Source organism: Enhydra lutris, unplaced genomic scaffold (assembly GCF_002288905.1).
Source record: "Enhydra lutris kenyoni isolate GAN:26980312 unplaced genomic scaffold, ASM228890v2 scaffoldscaffold56, whole genome shotgun sequence".
NCBI lineage: Eukaryota > Metazoa > Chordata > Mammalia > Carnivora > Mustelidae > Enhydra > Enhydra lutris.
In genome coordinates, this window is record NW_019154140.1 from 3,681,750 (window position 1) to 3,703,101 (window position 21,352).

Sequence of the window (21,352 nt, forward strand, 5' to 3'; positions counted from 1 at the left end):
AGATTTCCATAAAACATTAATTTTTAAGATTTGCATTAGAATTAAAATAAAGCAATTTTAAGTAAATGTAAAGAACGCAAATGACTAAATTAAAGATTTTCAAGCATTAAAGTATAGTAAAGCTACACTTAAAGTTATTTTATAAATGAATCAAGAAAACTAGAATCATTTCTTACTCTTAACTTTTATTTTGTAATAACTCAGGGTATCTCCAGCTAACTCAAAGGAGTCAAAGCTTTAAACAATTCTGTACCCAACATTTTACTTAAAATGTATAATACATCCATGATGGGTATCATTTATTGAGTACTTATAATGTTCCAGAATGATGCTGTATGCCTTGCTTACATTATTTCATTTAATTTCTAGACCAGAACAATGAGGTAGATATTATCATCCTTCACTTCATACATATGAAAATTAAGGCACAGAAAAGCAAAATAACATAGAAAAGGTCACACAGGTGGTCATCAGCAGAGCTAGGACTCAGGCTGATGGATGTCCTTCTGGTTTCAATTTTTTAAAAAAAATTTTCCTGTTCTTTTTTTTTTTTTTTTTAAGATTTTATATATTTATTTGACAGACAGAGATCACAAGTAGGCAGAGAGGCAGGCAGAGAGAGAGGCAGGAAGCAGGCTCCCTGCTGAGCAGAGAGCCCGATGTGGGGGCTCGATCCCAGGACCCCGGGATCACGACCTGAGCCGAAGGCAGAGGCTTTAACCCACTGAGCCACCCAGGCGCCCCCCCCCCTTTTTTTTAGTTAACATATAATGTATCATTTGTTTCAGGGGTACAGATCTGTGATTCATCAGTCACAGAATTCACAGCACTCACCATAGCATATACCCTCCCTAATGTCCAACACCCAGCCACCCTATCCTTCCCCCAAGCAACCCTCAGTTTGTTTCCTGAGATTAAGTCTCTTACAGTTTGTCTCCCTCTCTGGTTTTTTCTTCTTTAATTATTCCTGCTCTTCCCCAATGATCCAATTTTTAATGTTCTTGACCACCATGTTAAATGCTTCAAGGAAGACCAGGGTCTGGCATAATATTAATCAATTAAAGGGCTATTTTTAAAAAGGTTAAGGATCACTTACATAAAGAGAAGCTATATCTTAAGTATCCAAGTTAACTCATACGCAACATATGGTCAAAAAGCCTTCTTTGGTTTCTTCTTTTAAAAATTTTATAATAAGAAAAAGTCACATGGAGACCTAAATCCCCAAATTATCCGAAGTTCATTAAGACACATTCATTCATCAAATGTAACTCAATCACTTTTATCATTAAATACCAAGTTTAAAGATCAGAAGCAACTCAGGAAGTATGACTGGAGATTCTACCTCAGGCAAATTAATGGATTCCTCCATGAGTATGGATCCTACATTACAAAAACCACCAAATGATCAGCTGTGCCTTGACTCTTCCCTGAGAATTCAAATCTGGAAAAGTGACTTAAATAGATACTGAAGGATCAGAAACTGAACTGCCTTTATCCTGAGTTTTCTTATATACAAAATTGGTATTTGTTCAGCTTGAACAAAATAAATTCAAAATAATACTAAAAAAGATCACATTTACTGGTAAAGCAAAGGTATCTAAAGTTTTTTTTCTTTTCCTTATTAAGTATATTATCTCAAAAGTCTTACTAAAATTCTCTTCTCCCTCAAAAAGGTAGATATTTTGGTAATGGAATTTTGCTCTGAGTCATTTTGGTAAAAAAAAAAAAAAAGAAAGGTATGGTATGCCAGAAATGTTTTGAATTTTCTCTTGTTTCTGAGTTTTGTTTCTCTTATGTAAAATGCTATGAAACGATGAAAACTTCTGAAAAATATGCCTTTAAAGGAAAGCTACATGATCATGAGATTAAATAAATGTCTTCCTTTAATGGTGAAAAATGTGCTAATTTAACCATATCAGGAAATATAATACCATTTGACATTCATAATAAATGCTACCTGTACATACTACTAACAAAATAACTTTGTTAGTATAAATGAAATAAAGGATTTTTACTACCTACACTCGAATAGTAATGATGGAGACTTTTTAAAATCAATCAACCTCGATCAATCTGTAGTTACCTTTGAAGTAAAGCAACATTCATATATGCCTCATACTTAATTTTACCTTTTTGAAACCACAGATATTATTAAAAAGTTACACAAACACTTAGGAATGCAACTTGAATTTATATTCATTTAACTACTCACTAAAAATAATTAAAATCTCATCTCATGTTTTGATCTATGGCTAAGAAACCCATTATTTTACACACAGAAAAAAAAAAAGAAGCCATTTATCACCAAACTGTCTGATCTCCTCTGCTTTGACATTACAGCCTATCTTTTTTAGCTCTGCCATTCGATACCAACTTTTCCCCAGTTATAAACATTTTAATTTGATTTAAGTAGGCAGTTACTTATAGGGGACTGTCACATCTTTTAGAGTTGTGCTGTAAATCACGACTGAAAGATTTACTTTTAGTATACTAAGACAGCTCTGCATACTAATGAGGTCATCAGACACATGTTTGCTAAGGGTTAGCGATTGGGTAAGAAATACATATGGCAATGAGAAAGCTGTGAAACCTCAGCACAGAGATTTCGAATGTATTTTATTAAGTTATCCAGGAAATAATCGCCCTGCTAAATCCAAGTTAAACACCTGATGGAATATTAGGATGTTTAATTAAAAATGAAGTTATGCTGTACATGTGGGTGATTTTACACAGTGGCTAAAAAAGAAGGCCATGAAAAATTAATTTTGTTCAGTAAGAAAATACACACAGCAGCCTCTTTGTGAAGTTGGTAAGGTGATTCAACCACTCCAGCAAGATACGCATGATGCAGAAACAGATTCAATAAATTAGGGACAGGGGCTTCAGGGGAGCCCTTCTCAATAAAGTAACAAGGGTTGGTAAATGTCTTGAACATTAAGATTGTCTTTCAAGAAACTGGTAAATCCTATTACTTCATGCTCAGTGATTCCATTGTAAGGGCTCAACAGAGGGCCATTGGGGCCAGGAATTAGTCTCCTTTCTCAGCTATCAGGCAGCATCTAGCACCAGCAGTCCAAGATTTAGGCCATTCCTAAACTTACAAAATCTTAACAGTCCTGATGCTTTTTCCCTACCTAGGGAGAGAAAAACTGCCACAGTCTTCACTGATAAAGACAATAAGATTATTTGGCAATTGAAGGGGAGGACATAACAAAAAGCACAGGCCTCGTGAGAGATGATAGTAGGACAAATTCCTGAACAGACAGCATGGCATAGGAAGGAAGAAAAAAAGGAAGAAAGGAAGGAAGGAAGGAGTAAAGGAAGAAAGGAAAGAAGGAAGGAAGGAAACAAGGGAGAGAGGGAGGGAAAGAGGAAGGAAAGGAAGAAAAAGAGAAACACTGGACTAGAAATCGGAAGACCTGAGTTCTAAATTGTAGATCACTATCTATAATGAAACACCTTATCATAAGTTACTTTACCCTTCTGTACCTAAATTACTTTATCTGCCATATGAGAGTTTAGGACCAGATGACCCTGAAAGCCTCTTTAAACTAATGTTCAATAAAGTCCACCAAATATGATGCAATCATATCATCTTTTACCTCCTCATTTAACTGACCACTCATTTCTTTATCTATTTACCAATGTCTTAAAGATTCAAAAGTGAACAAGATACATGCTTCATCCTCAAGAGACTCAATGCCTCGGGCTGTAAATGAAGTGAGGAGACTGAGGGGCAAGAGGATGAATGCTGGGCAGAGAAGCAGGGGACAAATACTGAAGGGCCGTATAGGTCTGTCAAGAACTGTGAGGTCAGTGGGGGATGCTAAAGGTTTTTTTCAGTACAGAATGACATGGTCAGATTTGTGCTCAGATATTCTGTGGAGAACTGACCAGAGAGAGATACACCTGAGCTCCCTGAGTTACTGTAGTCCAGCCAGAAAGGAAAGAAATGGACCCTAGTAAACAGAACCAAAAGGATTTGGTGGGAGGTGAAAGGAAATAAGAGGGAGGTGACTCATTCTTTACTGGCCAACAAAACTTGGTGGATAAGGCCACTCACTGAAATACAGACTAAGAACCAGGGTTTGGTAATAGAAGAGGAAGAAGAGATAAGCCAAAGGTCGTGGAGATGATGTGTTCAGTGTGGGGTCTTGAGATTTAAGGTCCTCAAAGAAACATACTGGAAGACGTGGGATATTTGCATCTGGAACACCCTACACAGAATAAAAGAGCAGGTAGTTTACTTTATGAATCATGGAAGACTCTCTCTCCAGTGGTTTTATCTATTTAGAAGTTATAGAATCTGTATGCCACCTTTAAAAGCTCTGAATTCTTTTTGCAGGAAAGTGTACGTATACATGTATGTTCATGGAATTCATGGACTCCCAAAGTCCATCCAGATACCTGTAGAGGTTCAGCAATTCCAAGTTAAGGATCCCCACCAGTTAAGGAAAGGAGGCAGAAGCTGAAAAGGAAGTAACCCAGTTCCTCCATCTGAGTAGATGAGACAATATAGAAAATGGTTTGAATTGTTTAAATAGTACCAGCAATGGCAGATCGAAGATATGGCAAAAGACTGGCATAATGGCCACAAACCAGTTTCATCTTCCTGCGCACATTCAGTTCAGCTAGATTTTCTAAACCACTCAAGTCTATGGGGTGAGCTCTTACCAACTGTATGTGAGAGGAAGAGACATGCATGTCATTTCTGGTCTGAGGCAGTGACAGTGGGGGTGTATTCTCCATGTTTTCTCTATGGTCCTCTTCTCTGTGGCAATAGAGGCTGTGTGTTGGGCATGACTTAATCAAATGGCAATAGCGGGGGGCCTGGCTTAAGCAGGCCCAATCCCAATGTCCCCCCACTCTCCCCACCACCACATTTGACATATCAAACTGAGATGTGAGTGAGCAAATGCTTTTTGTATTAATCACTGAGATTTTAGGACTTGATATAGAAGTTGATGTTAGTTGGTTTTATTAATGAAGTAAATACCAATAATAACAATACTACTCATATGTAAGGTCCATAGGTTAATAAAAATAATTTTACACTATTTGCTTTAGTTTTCTTTATAGCTCTTATTACTACCTGATACTATTTTAGGTATTTATTTATTTTCCTATTTATAGACCCTCTAACTCAACTAGACCATAATTTCCATGCAGATTAAGAACTCAGTGTTGTTCGCTGCTATACCCTGTTTCTAGATCAGCGCTCAGCATATAAAAGGTCCTAAATAAATGTTTGTTGAATAATGAGAGAACAGATTATTTCATGTGGTTCTCCTCTAAAGATATTTTTTAAAGGGCACAACTTCTATTTAAGAATCATCAACAAAAGTGGTGGTGCTAGAAGGTGAGGGGTTAGGATCTGGCCTGTAGGAATAATTGGGACAGATGCTTTGAGGCAAGTACTGTCATTACAACTTCTCAGGAAGGAGTTAGGAATACCTTGCTTCTCAAATAGTGCAATGTGGTCTTGGGCCAGGAGATACTAGAAGGCAGAGACAAATTTTGACCCCATGTCTTACAGCACCAACTTAACTCAATGACAGTAAGTTAAATGTTTTCATATATTATGGAATAGAAATGAATGAATTTTTGGGAAAAAACATATGAGTTTTTGGAGAAATTTTATTTACTCTTGTGGTGGGCCTTTTCAGGATGGGCCTAGGTTTAAGACATTTTCTCTCCTCTCTCATTAGAATGACAAGAAACTTTGAAAAACATAGATATAGATTAAAAAACAAGAACAAAAACAAAAACCTGGGTTTGGGAGCAGAAAGACCCTTGTATTCAGCTGTTAAATCTATGGCCTTAGAAAAAAAAATTAATCATTCTAAACCCAAATATTTTTGTTTAAAAATGGAGGTTATACCTATCTTGGAAGAGACTTATAAAGAGTAGGTGATGTATAGATAGTACAAGACACTGAGAAGTTATATAACTTGCCCAAGGTCACATAACATATAAAGGATAGGGCTAGGTTTTGAACCCACATCTGTTCTGTCCTTCTCAAAGCCCTTGGCTGATACAGATAGCTACTTAGAGTAAGCCTGGGATTGTCTTCATATAGACTGAAAGTTCAAAGATAATTAGAAAAAGTTAAATATTCTGTTGGGTTATTTTTAACTCCTTAGTTTTAAATTTTACATTACTCAAATCAATCTCACCCCATTCCAGATTTTCACAATCTCATACATAATTTTTTTTTTCTAGTGGAAGAATGATATGCAGAATTAGGCATGGCCATTATTCATCTCAGATTTTCTGGGAAAGAAATTTACTTCAAAATTACACACCATTGAAATGTCCTGAAAAAAGCCAGTACTTCTATATCCAGACTCTACACCAGAAGCAGCACCAAATACTGTATTCAGGAAACATGGTCACCACACGTGTGGACATACAGGATGACCGCCAGCTACCTTGGTGTGTTCAGATGTACTGGTGGAGACCATGGGATAGAAACATTGCAGAAGCACAGCACCAGAAGTGCCTGACTGTGACCTAGGAAATCCTATGATAGTTAATTACCAGAAATCTGTATTTTTAACAAGTTAAGCCTCGTCGGTGAGTCACATGCACAATGAGTTTGGAACTCCTGATTTAGGAAATAATCCCCTTAAGAAAGAGTCCTACATATCAAAGATGGCCACCATCCATTTTCTACTAGAGACCTTTGTAACCCAATTGTCCCTGAAGCTTTAGGATTATCACTTAGAGGTACGTATAGAAAGAAACAATTTAGTGATGCAAACCCCTCTGTGGGTATCCTTCTGTGCACAGTGACAGGACCAGTTCAGGAAAATTTTTACTTCCCAAATGGTCCAGAACATTTTCTGTCTCATGTTCTTATCCATCGGTGTTTTTATTAAACCAGACTACTCTGCAAGTGGACGGGACACGCACATCTATTACACAGAGATTTATAGAAAGTAATGTAAGATGGCAACCACCCATCCCTAGAGTAACAGCTTTCTGTTAGGGAGAATAATGGGCTTTCCTGAGGTCATCTACTATCAGAATCCACTTAACCCAAAGCAACCAAAACCACCATTGACATGATTTTAGTTTAAGAGCCAATGTTCTCACGATGTGTTTTCAATTGACAAAATATCTTACTGTAGGTCATAAGATATATATATAGACTATGCAGTTATACATATTATATAATATATAATACATGTATATATTAGTTTCTAGTATCAGCATCCATCAGAAAGGTGAATTCAAAATGAACTTGGATGAGGAATAATCAGAAAGTAGAAAACTTTAAATATTTTGTAAATAAACAACAATGAATGAATATTAAATGAGTCAGGCAAAAACTTATTACATTTCTCAAATGTGGAGGCAGGAAGTAGTATGTCCTAGAAAGTGATCTGGCCATAAACTTGAAATCTATGCTTTAATATAGTCGTACAGATTCTGGGAAAAATAGGCTCCAAATGAGTAAAACAAATTATGAAGTCACAAAATCCTGGCCAACCCCACATAGCTTTCTAAAAGGGTTCAATATTCTCCTAGTTACAAGCTGCAAAACCTCCATAGAATGACTTAGGGGAAATGCCCAGTGAATATGCCTGCAACACTGAAACGCCCCATCTCCTCCCTCTCAACACTCCCTTATTAATAGTGCCGTGCTTTGAGACCCACTTGAAAGTTGAAACATTATTTTCCTCATGGATTACTTTATACATAGGCATAAAAATTCATTTTCTAGAAGATGGAATGATATTCTTACCCGTTTCACAGCTGGGCCCAGTGAAGCCTTGCGGGCAGGCACACACATTAGCGGCAATACAAGCTCCTCCGTTCCTACAGCCGTCTTTGCAAAATGCTAAAAATAATTCAGATACATGATGTTAGCATTTTAGAAGAAAGTAGTCCAAGTTACTCTAAACCCAACTTTTCTTTATTCCCTTGGGATGTGGACATCAAATTATATATGTTATTATAATTTCAAATTCCTCTAAGACTTTCCATGTAGGTAAGAAACTTCAACCCAATTTGTAAAGCAGTACTCTTTTCAACATTAAAGAAATATTTCACCTGTAAAATAAAACACTAAACTTTCTTTTAGCAAAAATCAGTAACCTCACACAACAGGAAATACATGAGAATTAGAGTTGCATCTCACTGTAACAGTCTAGCTTGAAATGAAAACACGGAAACTATCCTGGAGTTTTCTTAAAGAGCAAACTACCATCTAAAGAGTCGATAAGGAAATAGAAAATGATTGACTCCTATGAGTCTCTGATCATTCTACACATTGTACCAGAGTATTAGAGAAATGCCCCATCTTTCACAAGGTTCTAAATCAGTCCCTGTGATGAACCGGCCAATGGCAAAAATTGGCTCTAGTGAAAAGAGCCTTACATTCCTCTGCTGAGGACAGGTCAGGATCCAGAATCAAGGACCAAGGTATCGCAAAATCTGCTGTATTAGAGTCGGTTTGTGAGTGAGGGGAATTCGTCTATGGGTAGGAAAAGGAACCAAGATCTGAGCCATTGCAAGGGTGCCCTTTTGAAGTGTTGCCCAATTCAGAGAAGGTGAGAAAAATAAGCTGGGTGACCCTGAGCACCCTTAGATGCTTCTGTTTCCACTTTAGCTTGTTCTTTGGTTCTATAAGGCTCTAAAGCCATTCCTTCAGCCTGGCAGGTCTGTAATGGATGAATTAGATCAGCTTGTTCCAGGCATTGGGGTAAAAGCTTTTTCTCTAGTTTTCTGGCACACGCTTCCTCTCATTAGTTAGGATGTACTTTCTCAGAGTGGAAAAATGGAGACATCTGGGATTCTGGTGCTAGGTTAAAGGAAGGGGGCGCAAAGAGGACGTTTGGCTTCTTTGGTTGTGGGTCCCAATCTGTCTTCATCCCAGATAAAAAGAGAACCTAGTCACCAAGGATTTGCAAAGAGATTGAGAATGTAAACCTCATAAATAATAAAGGGTCCATCTGCTAAACTATGTGTGTGTCTTCCTTGAAATCCTGTGCAAGGACACAGCACAGGACTCGATGATTCAGATCCTACATCTACACTACTTATCGTTCAGCTTTTGACACTCCCAGCAGGAATACACACATGAACTGGAGAGTCTTTATTCAGGCAACCTAGAGGCTCAACTTCTAGCAGAAATTTTGGATCCATGGAAGTTCTCCTTCCTTCAAAGCTAAGAATTACCTGTCTGCATCTGCTCATGATTGCAAGAGTTCTTTATGTTATAAGCTTTATTCTTCACGTTTAATTAGGAGTCAGAGTGAAAGAGAAGTTAAGAGTGAGAAGTTGGGCTCCCAAATGAAATCTTGACCCCTCTCCTGTGTCAATTTTCAGTATATCTGGGTGCTTTGAGGTAGTCCTAGGCGTTCAGTTACACTATGAATGGGCTTTAAACATCTGGCTTTTCTCAGGATCTATCTAGTTTCTCTGGCAAAATCTTTTGGGATTTAGACCTCAAAGTGAGTAGGCCTGTTCACATTGCTCTAAATTAAGACCCCCATAGATCTTTCCAAAGCGGAGGAATCCTCTGGCCCATCGCTATCTACCTCCACTGTATTATGTAGACTAGGTCATAAGACCCTTGCTCATGGGCCATCCCTAGTTATTTCTACCTCCTACATATACAGTGTCATAGCAGATTATAATTTTAGTCAACTCCAGGCTAATGGGCACATGTATTTGAGAAGTGGGTAGTTTTTATACAAATCATAAAAAAAAATCTATATGGCCTAATAAGGAATATGGATTTTAGCCTACAGGAGTTTGTGCAGTTTCTAAAATAGAAACTCTATTCCCCTTGTGAAGAAGTAGGTAAGCTTAAGCCTACCTGATGAAGCAACAGAGGGCACTGGTGAAAGAGTAAATTAGTGGATGGCAGTTTACTACAGCTGAAACATCCACCGACAGAAAGGAACATCTGGGTGCCATAGTTCTTTTAAAAGAGTTATTGATTGGTCTTAACAAAGCAGCAAAAATGGGAAACCACAACAAGTAGAGACCCAATATTCTCAGTTAAGTAGTACTCAATAGCTCAAAAGAGAGAAGAGAAGAAACACTGTCGGACAACCCCCAGTAGAGATATTTCACAGTGGACTTTGGTGGTAGAAAAAATGGGCTGACTGTACTGTCAAAAAACAAACAAACAAACAAACAAACAGCTGTCACATTTGGATTCACACACAAGTATTTGAACCTCGGAGGACACTGGCAACCTGGAAGAAAAGGGAGGATCAGAGAAATGCAGCTACTTCTATAGCTGATGTGATGCTGTTAATTGTATGTACCCGCACAACCGAAGAGCAAGAGTCATGGAAAGAACATAGTGGGCCAACTGGAAGCAGAAGGACTTGGGGTAAAACAACAAAAAGTTGACGTTTGAGATTTCGAAGGTGGAACAGTTCTATACAAAAGTGTCCAGGTGTGGGGCGCCTGGGTGGCTCAGTGGGTTAAAGTCTCTGCCTTCAGCTCAGGTCATGGTCCCAGGGTCCTGGGGTCGAGCCCCACATCGGGCTCTCTGCTCAGCAGGAAACCTGCTTCCCTCCTCTCTTTCTCTCTGCCTGCCTCTCTGCTTATTTATGATATCTGTCAAATAAATAAATAAAATCTTTTAAAACAAAAAGTGTCCAGGTGTGATTATGGGTGTGGTCTGCTGGACAAGAACAGAGATAGAAACCACTGTGGTGGAGGTCAAGGAACGCTACATCAACGTCGTTGAACAGTTTGGCCATGTAAACAATGACATAACCCAGGAAGAAGACTGTGAGACGGGAAGTACTCAGAAGGGAGATGACGGTGATGAGAAGAGGGGAGGGAGGTGAAGATGGACTGCATTATCCTTAATGTCCAGCCACTGGCATTTAGACCTTTTACCTTTGCACGTGGTTCCATTCCCTGTATAGCCTGGCTTGCAAACACAGTTGTGTCCTCCAACAGTATTGAAGCATAAAGCATTTTCGTCACAGTTGTGCTGATTTGTGATACACTCATCATGTTCTGGAATGAGAAATACATTTTGTTACTCAAAGATAGATTTTCAAAGAGACGGCATTTTAAACTGTCCCTGAATCTCGGTTATTGCATGGTATTTCTTTCAAACAGAGATTTCCACAAAGTATACATTAAAGAAGAGCTCATATTTTGAAGCATCGCATACTCCTCTTGAAATACACACATAGTTTATGCAGTCACAAACCTTGAATGCAAAAGGATTTGGACAAAAGGTCCACTGAGAGGAGGAAGGAATGGAAGAAGATGAGAGGCAAGAGTGTGGATCATTCTCAGAAGTGGATGGCTGAGGTGCTGAGCTGCTGTATACAGTCTCTGTGGCTGACATTTGGGGGAGTTGTTCTCATGAAATAAATCTGCTACCTAACTCTTCATCGTGTAGCATGAAAAGGGTGCTAGGGAAGGATGTGAAATTGTATTATTCATGAATCCCGGCCTGCAGGAAAATAGAGTTGAAGCTCTGGGAGTTAGTAGGGTGCAGTTGTCAGCCGGACCCATACTTCCAGACCTAAAGATATACACGCTAACTACTGGGGGAGTTAGCTGACCTCCGCAGGAAGCTCTCTCCTTCTGCAAATAAAGTGTCAGAGTTCTGTTAAAGAAGACAACTTGCTTTTATGATATGTGCAAATCCGAACTTTAAAACACACAATCGATATGATACTTCCTTTCACTGTGGGCAACTTGACACTTTAGAAAGCACTGAATCATCTGACTGTCCCAGCACCCTGTGAGAGAGGCAGAACCAATATCATTATAACCACTTTAAAAATGAGTCAATAGTGGCTCAGAGTGCTTAAGTCGCCTGTCCAAGTTCACAGGAGCATTAGGTAACATCAGAATTCTAGATCCGTGTTCAGCAAAAATGTAAATATGTGGAATAAATACAGTGAATATGAGAAAGGAAACAGATCTGACATCAAAATCAAGATGAGTAGGAAATGAAACATAAGTAAGGAAATGTATACAAACTAGTTCAGCAAACTCACTTAGTTTCTTACATAAACACTACTTAGGCCTAAAATTAAAAATATATTTTAATACACTTAAATTAATTGAGCTATTAATTCGCTAGGATATAAATCATCAAAGCAGAAAGAAATATTTGCTTTCCATTTTCGAATTCACTATATTCTAGACAATATATGCATTACCCCAGACAATACATTTTAATAATAATATACTTATAACTTGAAAAAAATTGCTTCGGGCATGTTGAGATTAGACTAAAATCACTTATTTCAATGTTAAAATACAATGCTATATTTTTTTCAAATAAAGATTAACATTTTGGCCGCCTGCCACTGCCTCTGGACCATGGACCCCCGCAAAGTGAGCGAGCTTCGGGCTTTCGTGAAAATGTGTAAGCAGGATCCGAACGCTCTGCACACCGAGGAAATTCGTTTCCTGCGGGAGTGGGTGGAGAGCATGGGGGGTAAAATACCACCTGCCACTCATAAAACTAAATCAGAAGACAGTATCAAGGAAGAAAAACCAGATAGTAAGAAGGCGAAGGAAAACATAAAGACAGATGAACCATCAAGTGAGGAGAGTGATCTAGAAATTGACAATGAAGGTGTGATTGAACTAGATACCGATGCCCCTCAAGAAATGGGAGATGAAAATGTAGAGATAACTGAGGAAATGATGGATCAGGCAAATGATAAAAAAGTGGCTGCCATGGATGCCCTGAATGATGGTGAACTACAGAAAGCCATTGACTTGTTCACAGATGCCATCAAACTAAATCCTCGTTTGGCCATTCTGTATGCCAAGAGAGCCAGTGTCTTCATCAAAGTACAGAAGCCAAATGCTGCCATTCAAGACTGTGACAGAGCTATTGAAATAAATCCTGATTCAGCTCAGCCTTGTAAGTGGCGCGGGAAAGCACATAAACTTCTGGGCCATTGGGAAGAAGCAGCACATGATCTTGCCCTTGCTTGTAAACTGGATTATGATGAAGATGCTAGTGCAACGCTGAAAGAAGTTCAACCGAGGGCCCAGAAAATTGCTGAACATCGGAGAAAATATGAGCAAAAACGTGAAGAGCGAGAGATCAAAGAAAGAATAGAAAGGGTTAAGAACATAAGAGAGCCCAGAGGGAGGAAGAAGCCAGACGACAATCAGGAGCTCAGTATGGCTCTTTCCCAGGTGGCTTTCCTGGGGGAATGCCTGGTAATTTTCCTGGAGGAATGCCTGGAATGGCAGGGGGGATGCCTGGAATGGCAGGAATGCCTGGGCTCAATGAAATTCTTAGTGATCCAGAAGTTCTTGCAGCCATGCAGGATCCAGAAGTTATGGTGGCCTTCCAGGATGTGGCCCAGAACCCAGCGAATATGTCAAAATAATCAGAGCAACCCAAAGGTTATGAATCTCATCAGTAAATTGTCAGCCAAATTTGGAGGTCAAGCATAATGCCCTTCTGACAAATAAAGCCCTTGCTGAAGGAAAAGCAACTTCGATCACCTAATGGATGTCGCAATAATACAAACCAGTGTACCTCCAACCTTCTCATGAAGAAAGCTGGGGTGCTGTGAAGAGAATCCCTACCCCTCTGCTCCCCATGCAACTGAAACATTCTACAATGGTTTGCCATTAGGGTATTCATTCAGATAATGTTTTCCTACTAGGAACTACAAACTTTAAACACTTTTTAAACCTTAAAAATATTTAAAAACATATTAAAAGGGTCTGTTAGTCCCTAAAAAAAAAAAAAAGATTAACATTTTATGCCCTGTGTTATATATAAGTGCAAAGTTATAATAGTTTGAACTATAGCCCTGTAATAAAATTCTTAGATATTATTCCCAATAGTCTTTCAGAGGAAAGAGAGCTCTCAATCTTTAAGGTTTTAGGATTGCACAAATAGGTATCTTATCCTCCAAATCCCTGGCTGAATATTCCCAAATTGTGGAAAATTCTACCTTTATTATCTAGTATCAGAAACTTTCATAGTTTTTTTTTTTTTTTTTTAAATAAATTCATGCCCATCGACGATAGCTTGGAAAGTACCTGGATTTCACATAGGTCTCCTGACAGGGGCTACCGTTGGACCACTACCAAATTTCAGAGGGCCAGGAATGGGCAGTCTACCTACCTCTGGGTCTGGCTGCCTGAAGCAAAATAAATCTTGACTCTGAAGTCTGCACCTGCTGCCGATTTCCTTCCCAGTGCAATTCAAAGTGCTGCAGTTAATCTATAAATCTCTATATGGACAGCCGTAGGCTCTTTAAAGACAGCTGCTGGTTGATTTGATGCTGTTTTCATCCCTGCCTTGGTTGTCTTCTTAATTAGACGGACCTCACTGGGTAGAGGAGGGGCCTAACAGGAGGCAGCTTAGCCCCCAGTATGATGATTCCCACACACTTTCATTAATTACACAACCCGGGATTTGGTTACCCCTGTTGTCATTTACTTTCGAGGTCACTGAAATGAGGAAGCATGCTCCCGAGCAATTCGAGGCTAGAGAAAATTTTCAGGTTTTGAAATACACCCACACACACCTTACTGTTCCCTGTGTCTGGGGTGCCTGCTCCGGGTACTTTCCTGGCAAACCCTTACCACTTCTAAAGATCACACTGAAAAGTCTTGTTTTATGTGCAAATACCTTTCTTGCCCCCTCCTGCAGAGTTAGCGGCTGCTGGCTGTTTTCCCTACCACCATATATAAGGCTCTGTTATTGTATTTTATCAGAAATGTCTATTTCTCCTTGATTCTCCATCTTCGTACCCTATGAGGAACCATTGATTTTTGGACAAGAATTTTGTATTTTTTTAAAAAGGTTTTATTTATTTATTTGACAGAGAGAGAAGACAGAGATCACAAGTAGGCAGAGAGGCAGGCAGAGAGAGAGGGGGGAAGCAGGCTCCCTGCTGAGCAGAGAGCCCGACCGACGCAGGGCTCGATCCCAGGACCCTGAGATCATGGAGCCCTAACCCACTGAGCCACCCAGGCGCCCCAAGAATTTTGTATTTTTATTTGTATTTTATTTCAGCATTCAAAGAATGTTTCTTAAATAAATAATTAAAAGAATAAATGACCAAAGGAAGAAAACTACAGGATACTTCCTCTGCTGTTATAACTCAAACCAATCCTAATTCGTTTAGTTGTAGACAAGATGCCAAATAGAAGGCTACTGAAAATGTTTTTCTAAACTAATTTTACTGTGGTGGTATTTTGTTTGGGATATTTCAAAAATTATTTAAGGTAGCAAGACATACCTCGAAAACAGAAAATATTAATTCCTTTACACTCTCACTTTAAAATTTTTCACACTACTTAAAAGTTGGTTATACTTAGAACCATTAACTAACAGTGAACTGTGACCTGAGGAAGTCTTTAAAAATGCCTATGTCTCAAGGTGCCTGGGTGGCTCAGTGGGTTAAGTGTCTGCTCAGTGGGTTAAGCTCAGGTCCTGATCTCAAGGTCCTGGGATCGAGCCCCATGTCAGGTTCCCTGCTCACTGGAGAGTCTGTTTCTCCCTCTGCAGCCCACCCTACCCTGCACAGCTTGTGCTCTGTCTCTCTCAAATAAATAAATAAAATCTTTTTAAAAAAATGCTTATGTCTCATAGAAGAATTAACTTTAATTTGATAGCCCTCCACAAAACAGAATATGAATGAGGCAAGGAGCAAATATTCTATTCTATAAGGTCATCTCAATAAATAGATAATTATTGCTGCTCTATGTCCAGTTTTGGTCAAATGTCAACTTCTTAGCCTTTCCCTGACTCACATATCCCTAAGGACTCTACCAGCAACCCACTAGTCAGCCTCTCCTTTTTTAATACTCTCTCTAACATTTGTAACATACAATAAGTTAAATTAAATAAAATAAGGAGGGAAATATTAAGATAAGGTTAAATCAATATTATGTTGCAGTGTTTGAGAAGAGCATGGTAGGATGTAGTAGTAAATGAATTTCAAGTGTTATTTCCTATATATTGAAAAGCAGACATTTCAGATCTGATGTTCACAATATCCAGTTCCTAAGACTCAATGCTATTTTCACATTCTCAGTTAAAATTTTCATTGTTCATGTGACATGACAGTCCAGATAAAAGCTGGGATTGTAACCAAATACGACTCTCTCTAAACGTTCTTCATTAAAAAGAATTGCATATGGTTATTTTAATCAAAATTGATCACATGTTGTATCTATACATTTTAAATCTAAATAAAATGGAAAAAATAAACATGCAGGAAGAAAACATCACTCAACAGTACTAAACAAAAGTAATGTAGTTGTCAATCATCACAATACATTATATGTAGAATCAATCATCTTATATTGCTAGCTGGCAAAGATCTGTCCTTTGTGCCATAATTTGCTATGCATCTTTATGTACTCTGTAAAACTGATTTCATACCAGTGACAAGGGTCAATACATTCAAATTCCTCTACAGAAAAAAAAAGTGATAATATATACACTTGGATTTATCTAAATGCAAATGTCACATAGAACAATAATGCTTCAGTTTCACTGATGAACTCCTAACCTGAGTAGCTTAATGTCTCTAAAATCATTTTAAGACTCTATACCTAACAGGTCATTGGTCATAGTTACATACAGTTGGACTTAAATTGAGCTTGAAATTTGGTATTCATATTGAGCTGTTTCCAGAATGAATGTTCTATCTAAAGACAAAACGGCCACATTAAAATTCACTTAGCTTTTCTTACTATGATTTCAACACAGACATAACAACACACATAGCAAATGTTCTATTCAAGAATTTCACTGATACAAAATGCAAATACTACAGAAAATAGGAGTGAAAAGTAATTTAAATATATCTACACTTCAGTTCAATTACATACAATTCTCTTCAAGGTCTACTGTGTATTCGAATTTTCTTGGGATTAAAAATGTGATTATAAAAATTGTGATTATAAATGGTAGCTCCCTCAAAGAGCTTACAGTTTAGTTGGGGAGATAAGACAAAAACACAAATGCCTTTAAAACGTGGTTTTGTAATGAGAAATAATGAAGTAAAGAAGAAACTTCTGTTTACAGAGAGCTGTAGAGATCAAAAGGGGGAGAAATAATTTCTGTTGGGTCAGGTAGGAATTCAAGAATGACTTCACGGAGCATGGAGCATTTGATGTGGATACTGTGACATCTGTTGGTAAGGTGCAGGTTCCAAAATGAAACAGCATTCATGCACTTTTGCTTTTTTTTTTTCTTTTTGGAATCTTGACTGAGCCTCTTACACACATGTGAATGATCCTGAATGATTTAATGCCTATTTAATTAATAGCTGTAATTCATGTTTACTACTTACTACATGCATACTATCTCATTTAATTCTCATATTAATTGGGAAATCTTATCATTATTTGCAAAAAAAAAAAAATTAAACTAGGCTTGTAGAGAGGTCAAGTAGCTTGCCTGAGATCACACAGCTAGTAAGAAGTAGAGCTGTGAATCACATCGGACTCCAAAACCTAGGTTATTGATTGCCAGGCAGTCAATATGCCAATATTGACATATGGCAATATGCCAATAACCAGACATATTTAATGTTTGTTTTTCCCTCAATCTATTTTTTTTTTAATCCCAGTGTTTTTCTATGTAATTGCCCAAAGGTTTTGGGTTTTAATGCTTACAATCATTTAATGTCTTCTTGTCATATGTGGAGTCCTCCATTGCTTCACAATTAGGAAGTTCTCTCTCTTTTGTATTATCTAGTGTTCTTTTTTTTTTTTTTAGATTTTTAAAATGTATTTGACACAGAGAGAGAGAGCACAAGCAAGGGGAGCAGCAGAAGGAGTAGGAGAAGCAGAATCCCCACTGAGCAGGGTGAGCAGGGAGCTAGACGTGGAACTCGATCTCAAAACCCTGGGATCACGACCTGAGCTGAAGGCAGATGCTTAACTGACTGAGCCACCCAAGGCGCCCCTATTTTCTAGTATTCTTAGGACTTTAGGTGCACTATTAAAATTATAGAACTCTTTAGGGCAAAGCACTGAGGTACTTTCTGTTCATATGAAAATCTATATTTTCACAAGACTGAGAGTTTTTAAAAGAAAAAGAAGATACCAATACCGTCAAATACATATGTTTGTAAAACAAAGTGACCAACTCAGAGAACTTAGACTCAAGCACCCATTCCCCCAACTGAAAAATCTCTGGAAGATCAACATTAATGCAGTTTGGCAAACAGACACCCCCAGTATCCAAGGGTCTTCTCTTCTGACACCTGGCCAGGTCCTGATAAGAAAGCCCACTGCTTCTGGTAAATTCTGCTCCACACCCTCCGACAGTATACTAGATTCTCTGCCACCTTTCTACTCTAGATTCTGCTCTTCAGGTAATGGATTATAATATACCTTCACTATCCTCGGAGAATCTTTCTTATCCTCTGAGGGATTTCTTTTCAGTCCCAAGAATTATATTGTCTATGCTGCATCTTCTACTCTCCTGCCCAAATCCAGAAATGTTGGGAAAACAGCAGCTATCATTAACATACAGGTGTAAGTGCCACAAAGAAAGCTTCTTCACTTTCCCTGACCCAAGTGTTTACTATAATATACATTTACAACGAGTAAATTCTCTCTTTGAATGTGGCAGGATATGGCTGTAAATGTAGTGACAACCTACCTCAGGTCTTAACTATTATCTGCTTATTAGAAACCTGGAACAAGTTCCCTCAGGCTTAAGCCTGAATAAATCTTGGAGCAAGAAAGCCCGCAGAAGAGTAAATTATTCTTGAGGAGCTGTTAAATAAAACTATCAAACTATTTGTTTAGAAGGACGATTTATCTCAAAAATGTAGAGCTGCTTAGTCATTTTCCTCTTATATTTCTGGAGTTTGGATTGCTGGCCGTAAGATATCAATAAGGTTGTGGAAACTTACCCATGAGTTTCATTCATACCTATTCCCACCAAAGTAAGTATATAGTTACCCATACCAGCCGGTGAAGGCCATCAGAACAAGACAGGCCATGGGTCTGCAATACTGAGACCTCTTATTTTACTCTGAAAAGAATGGCAAGGGGCACCTAGGTGGCTCAGTCACTTAAGCGTCTGCCTCCGGCTCAGGTCATGATCCCAGGGTCCTGGGATCCAGCCCCGCATTGGGCTCCCTGCTCAGAGGGAAGACTGCTTCTCCCTCTCCCTCTGCTGTACTCTCTGCTCCTGCTTTCTGTCTCTCAAATATATAAATAATTCTTAAAAAAAAAAAAAAAAAGAATGGCAACATTGTGAGTCCTCAGATGAAACAAGCCATTTCTATTTATCCAACTAAACAACTCTTTGGACTTGTCCAGAGCTCCTTACTACAGTCACACAATAATTATTCTATGGAGAGTTTTCAAGATGAGCACAAACTGAACATCGAGAATGTTCTGTATTACAATTCAACAAGTGGTAGACGGTTTGGGGGTCTATCAAAAAGTACTGGAACTCCTTCGTTTCTTCACCCTCCTTCCTTGCCCTCGATGCTTAGTGGTCTGGTTTATGAAGACATTGTGTCCACTGTCACCAGCAGTACATAACGCTGCAATCAAAACATGCATGTCCTGATGACTACTGACTCTTGGGGCATTGTTACAATTCACTGAACGGTTTAAAATGTCCTCCATCAACTGTTCTGTACTAGGACCATAACTAAATATAAATGACAAAGGAGAAAAAAATGAGAAAATTATGTACTATTTTAACGAGCAATAGCAGGGAGGCAGTGTGATACGTAAGTTTTCTAGACAGGCTTGATTTTTTTTTTTTAAGATTTTATTTATTTGAGAGAGATAGAGTGGGAGTGAGTGTTCATGAGCCAGAGGAGGGGCAGAGGAAGAAGAAGAGGGAGAAGCAGACTCCCCACTGTGAGTGGAGTCTACTCCAGGAGGATCCCAGGACCCAGAGATCATGACCTGAGCCAAAGTCTGACGCTTAACCGACCAACAGAGCTACCCAGGATCCCCTACACATACAAGCTTGATTTTTTTATGCCATTTTCTCCTAGTTCTCATTGAACTACTTGAGAAAGTAAGCCAGTCTTTCTAAGTTTAAAATGAAGAGATTAAGACCTAGATTAGAAAACTGTTGTAAAGAGTTAACTTCCATGATGGATGTAAAGACCCTGGCAAATAATAGTCACTTGATAAATATTAGTTACTTTCTCATCTTATTATCTACTTCAGTGGGAAAGTTTCTTTTGCCTTTATTAGCTAAATAATGTCCTTTCTTCTCTATTTCAATTCTGTGAGAAAATGTAGATGTCTCACACAGCTTTCTCTTTTCATAATCGTTTCTGAAATCAAATGCATTTGGGACATGTCTTTGATTTCTAAAATGTACTACTCTCAATGGTTACATCAAGGGAGAAAAAAATGCCTGCTATCATACTTACCAAAAGCTATTCATTTTGTTTCTTATGATTACCTTATTCACTTTACATTACAGAGGAAAATCTACCACAATGTCATTTTAACGGAAACCTAATTTTAACACTATTAAAGGGACTACAAGAAATTATACCTTAGGGGCGCCTGGGTGGCTCAGTGGATTAAAGCCTCTGCCTTCGGCTCAGGTCATGATCCCAGGGTCCTGGGATCGAGCCCCGCATCAGGCTCTCTGCTCGGCAGGGAGCTTGCTTCCTCCTCTCTCTCTCTCTGCCTGCCTCTCTGCCTACTTGTGATCTCTATCTGTCAAATAAAATAAAATAAAATCTAAAAAAAAAAAAAAAAGAAATTATACTTTAACCCTATTCAATGTCCACATTGGCAGCAAACCCACTAAAATGCATTTTTAACAGGCAGGTATTTTGTATTCACTGCTCAAGTTTCCCGTTCACTGACCACACCAATTCAATACTGACTTCTTATTATTCTTCATTTTGTTTGGCAACTAGGAATTTGTTCAGACTACTTTCCTCTGACATGCTTGGTTTATTTTCTTCTAGTCCTTTCACTGGTATGCTCAGTCTTTCTTCCTCAGCCTTATTTGATCAAGCATCTTAACAACCAAAGCACACTCAAATTTCCCCTCTATCTTTATAGAATTTTGCAAGGTAATCCAAATTCTGATTTTACAGCAAAAAACCTGCTTTGCTTTTTTTGGAGTTTCATGAAATACTCTTTATCCAAACACATTGTAGGGCAACAAAATTCTTGTAACTGTCAGCAGTTGATTTGTATTCTTTCTTTCAACACATTTATGAAGCTTCTCTAGGTGATTCACGCGTGCTCTGGAGAACGCAAAGAGGCATGAACTGGGATTTGTGACCTCAAGAAACTTTTGATCTATCATGGGATTGGTGATATGAATAGAAGACTAAGATATATTCTCTAAAGCGTTTAGTGCTTTAAGAGAGAAAACAATAGTAAGGGTAACAATAATGAC

The 21,352-nt window shown here is 38.4% G+C and overlaps 1 protein-coding gene and 1 pseudogene across 1 annotated transcript in view; one reads left to right on the forward strand and one right to left on the reverse strand.

Moving 5' to 3' along the window:
• LOC111157818 (neural EGFL like 2) overlaps positions 1-21,352 on the reverse strand; it is a 334,472-nt gene that overhangs the window by 93,144 nt on the left and 219,976 nt on the right. Inside the window, exons 14-15 of the mRNA XM_022519484.1 lie at positions 10,873-10,995; positions 7,751-7,846 (exon numbers count right to left, since the gene is read on the reverse strand). Coding sequence (XP_022375192.1) covers positions 7,751-7,846; positions 10,873-10,995 — 219 coding nt within the window. The remainder of the gene's footprint in view (positions 1-7,750; positions 7,847-10,872; positions 10,996-21,352) is intronic.
• LOC111157819 lies at positions 12,307-13,422 on the forward strand (annotated as a pseudogene).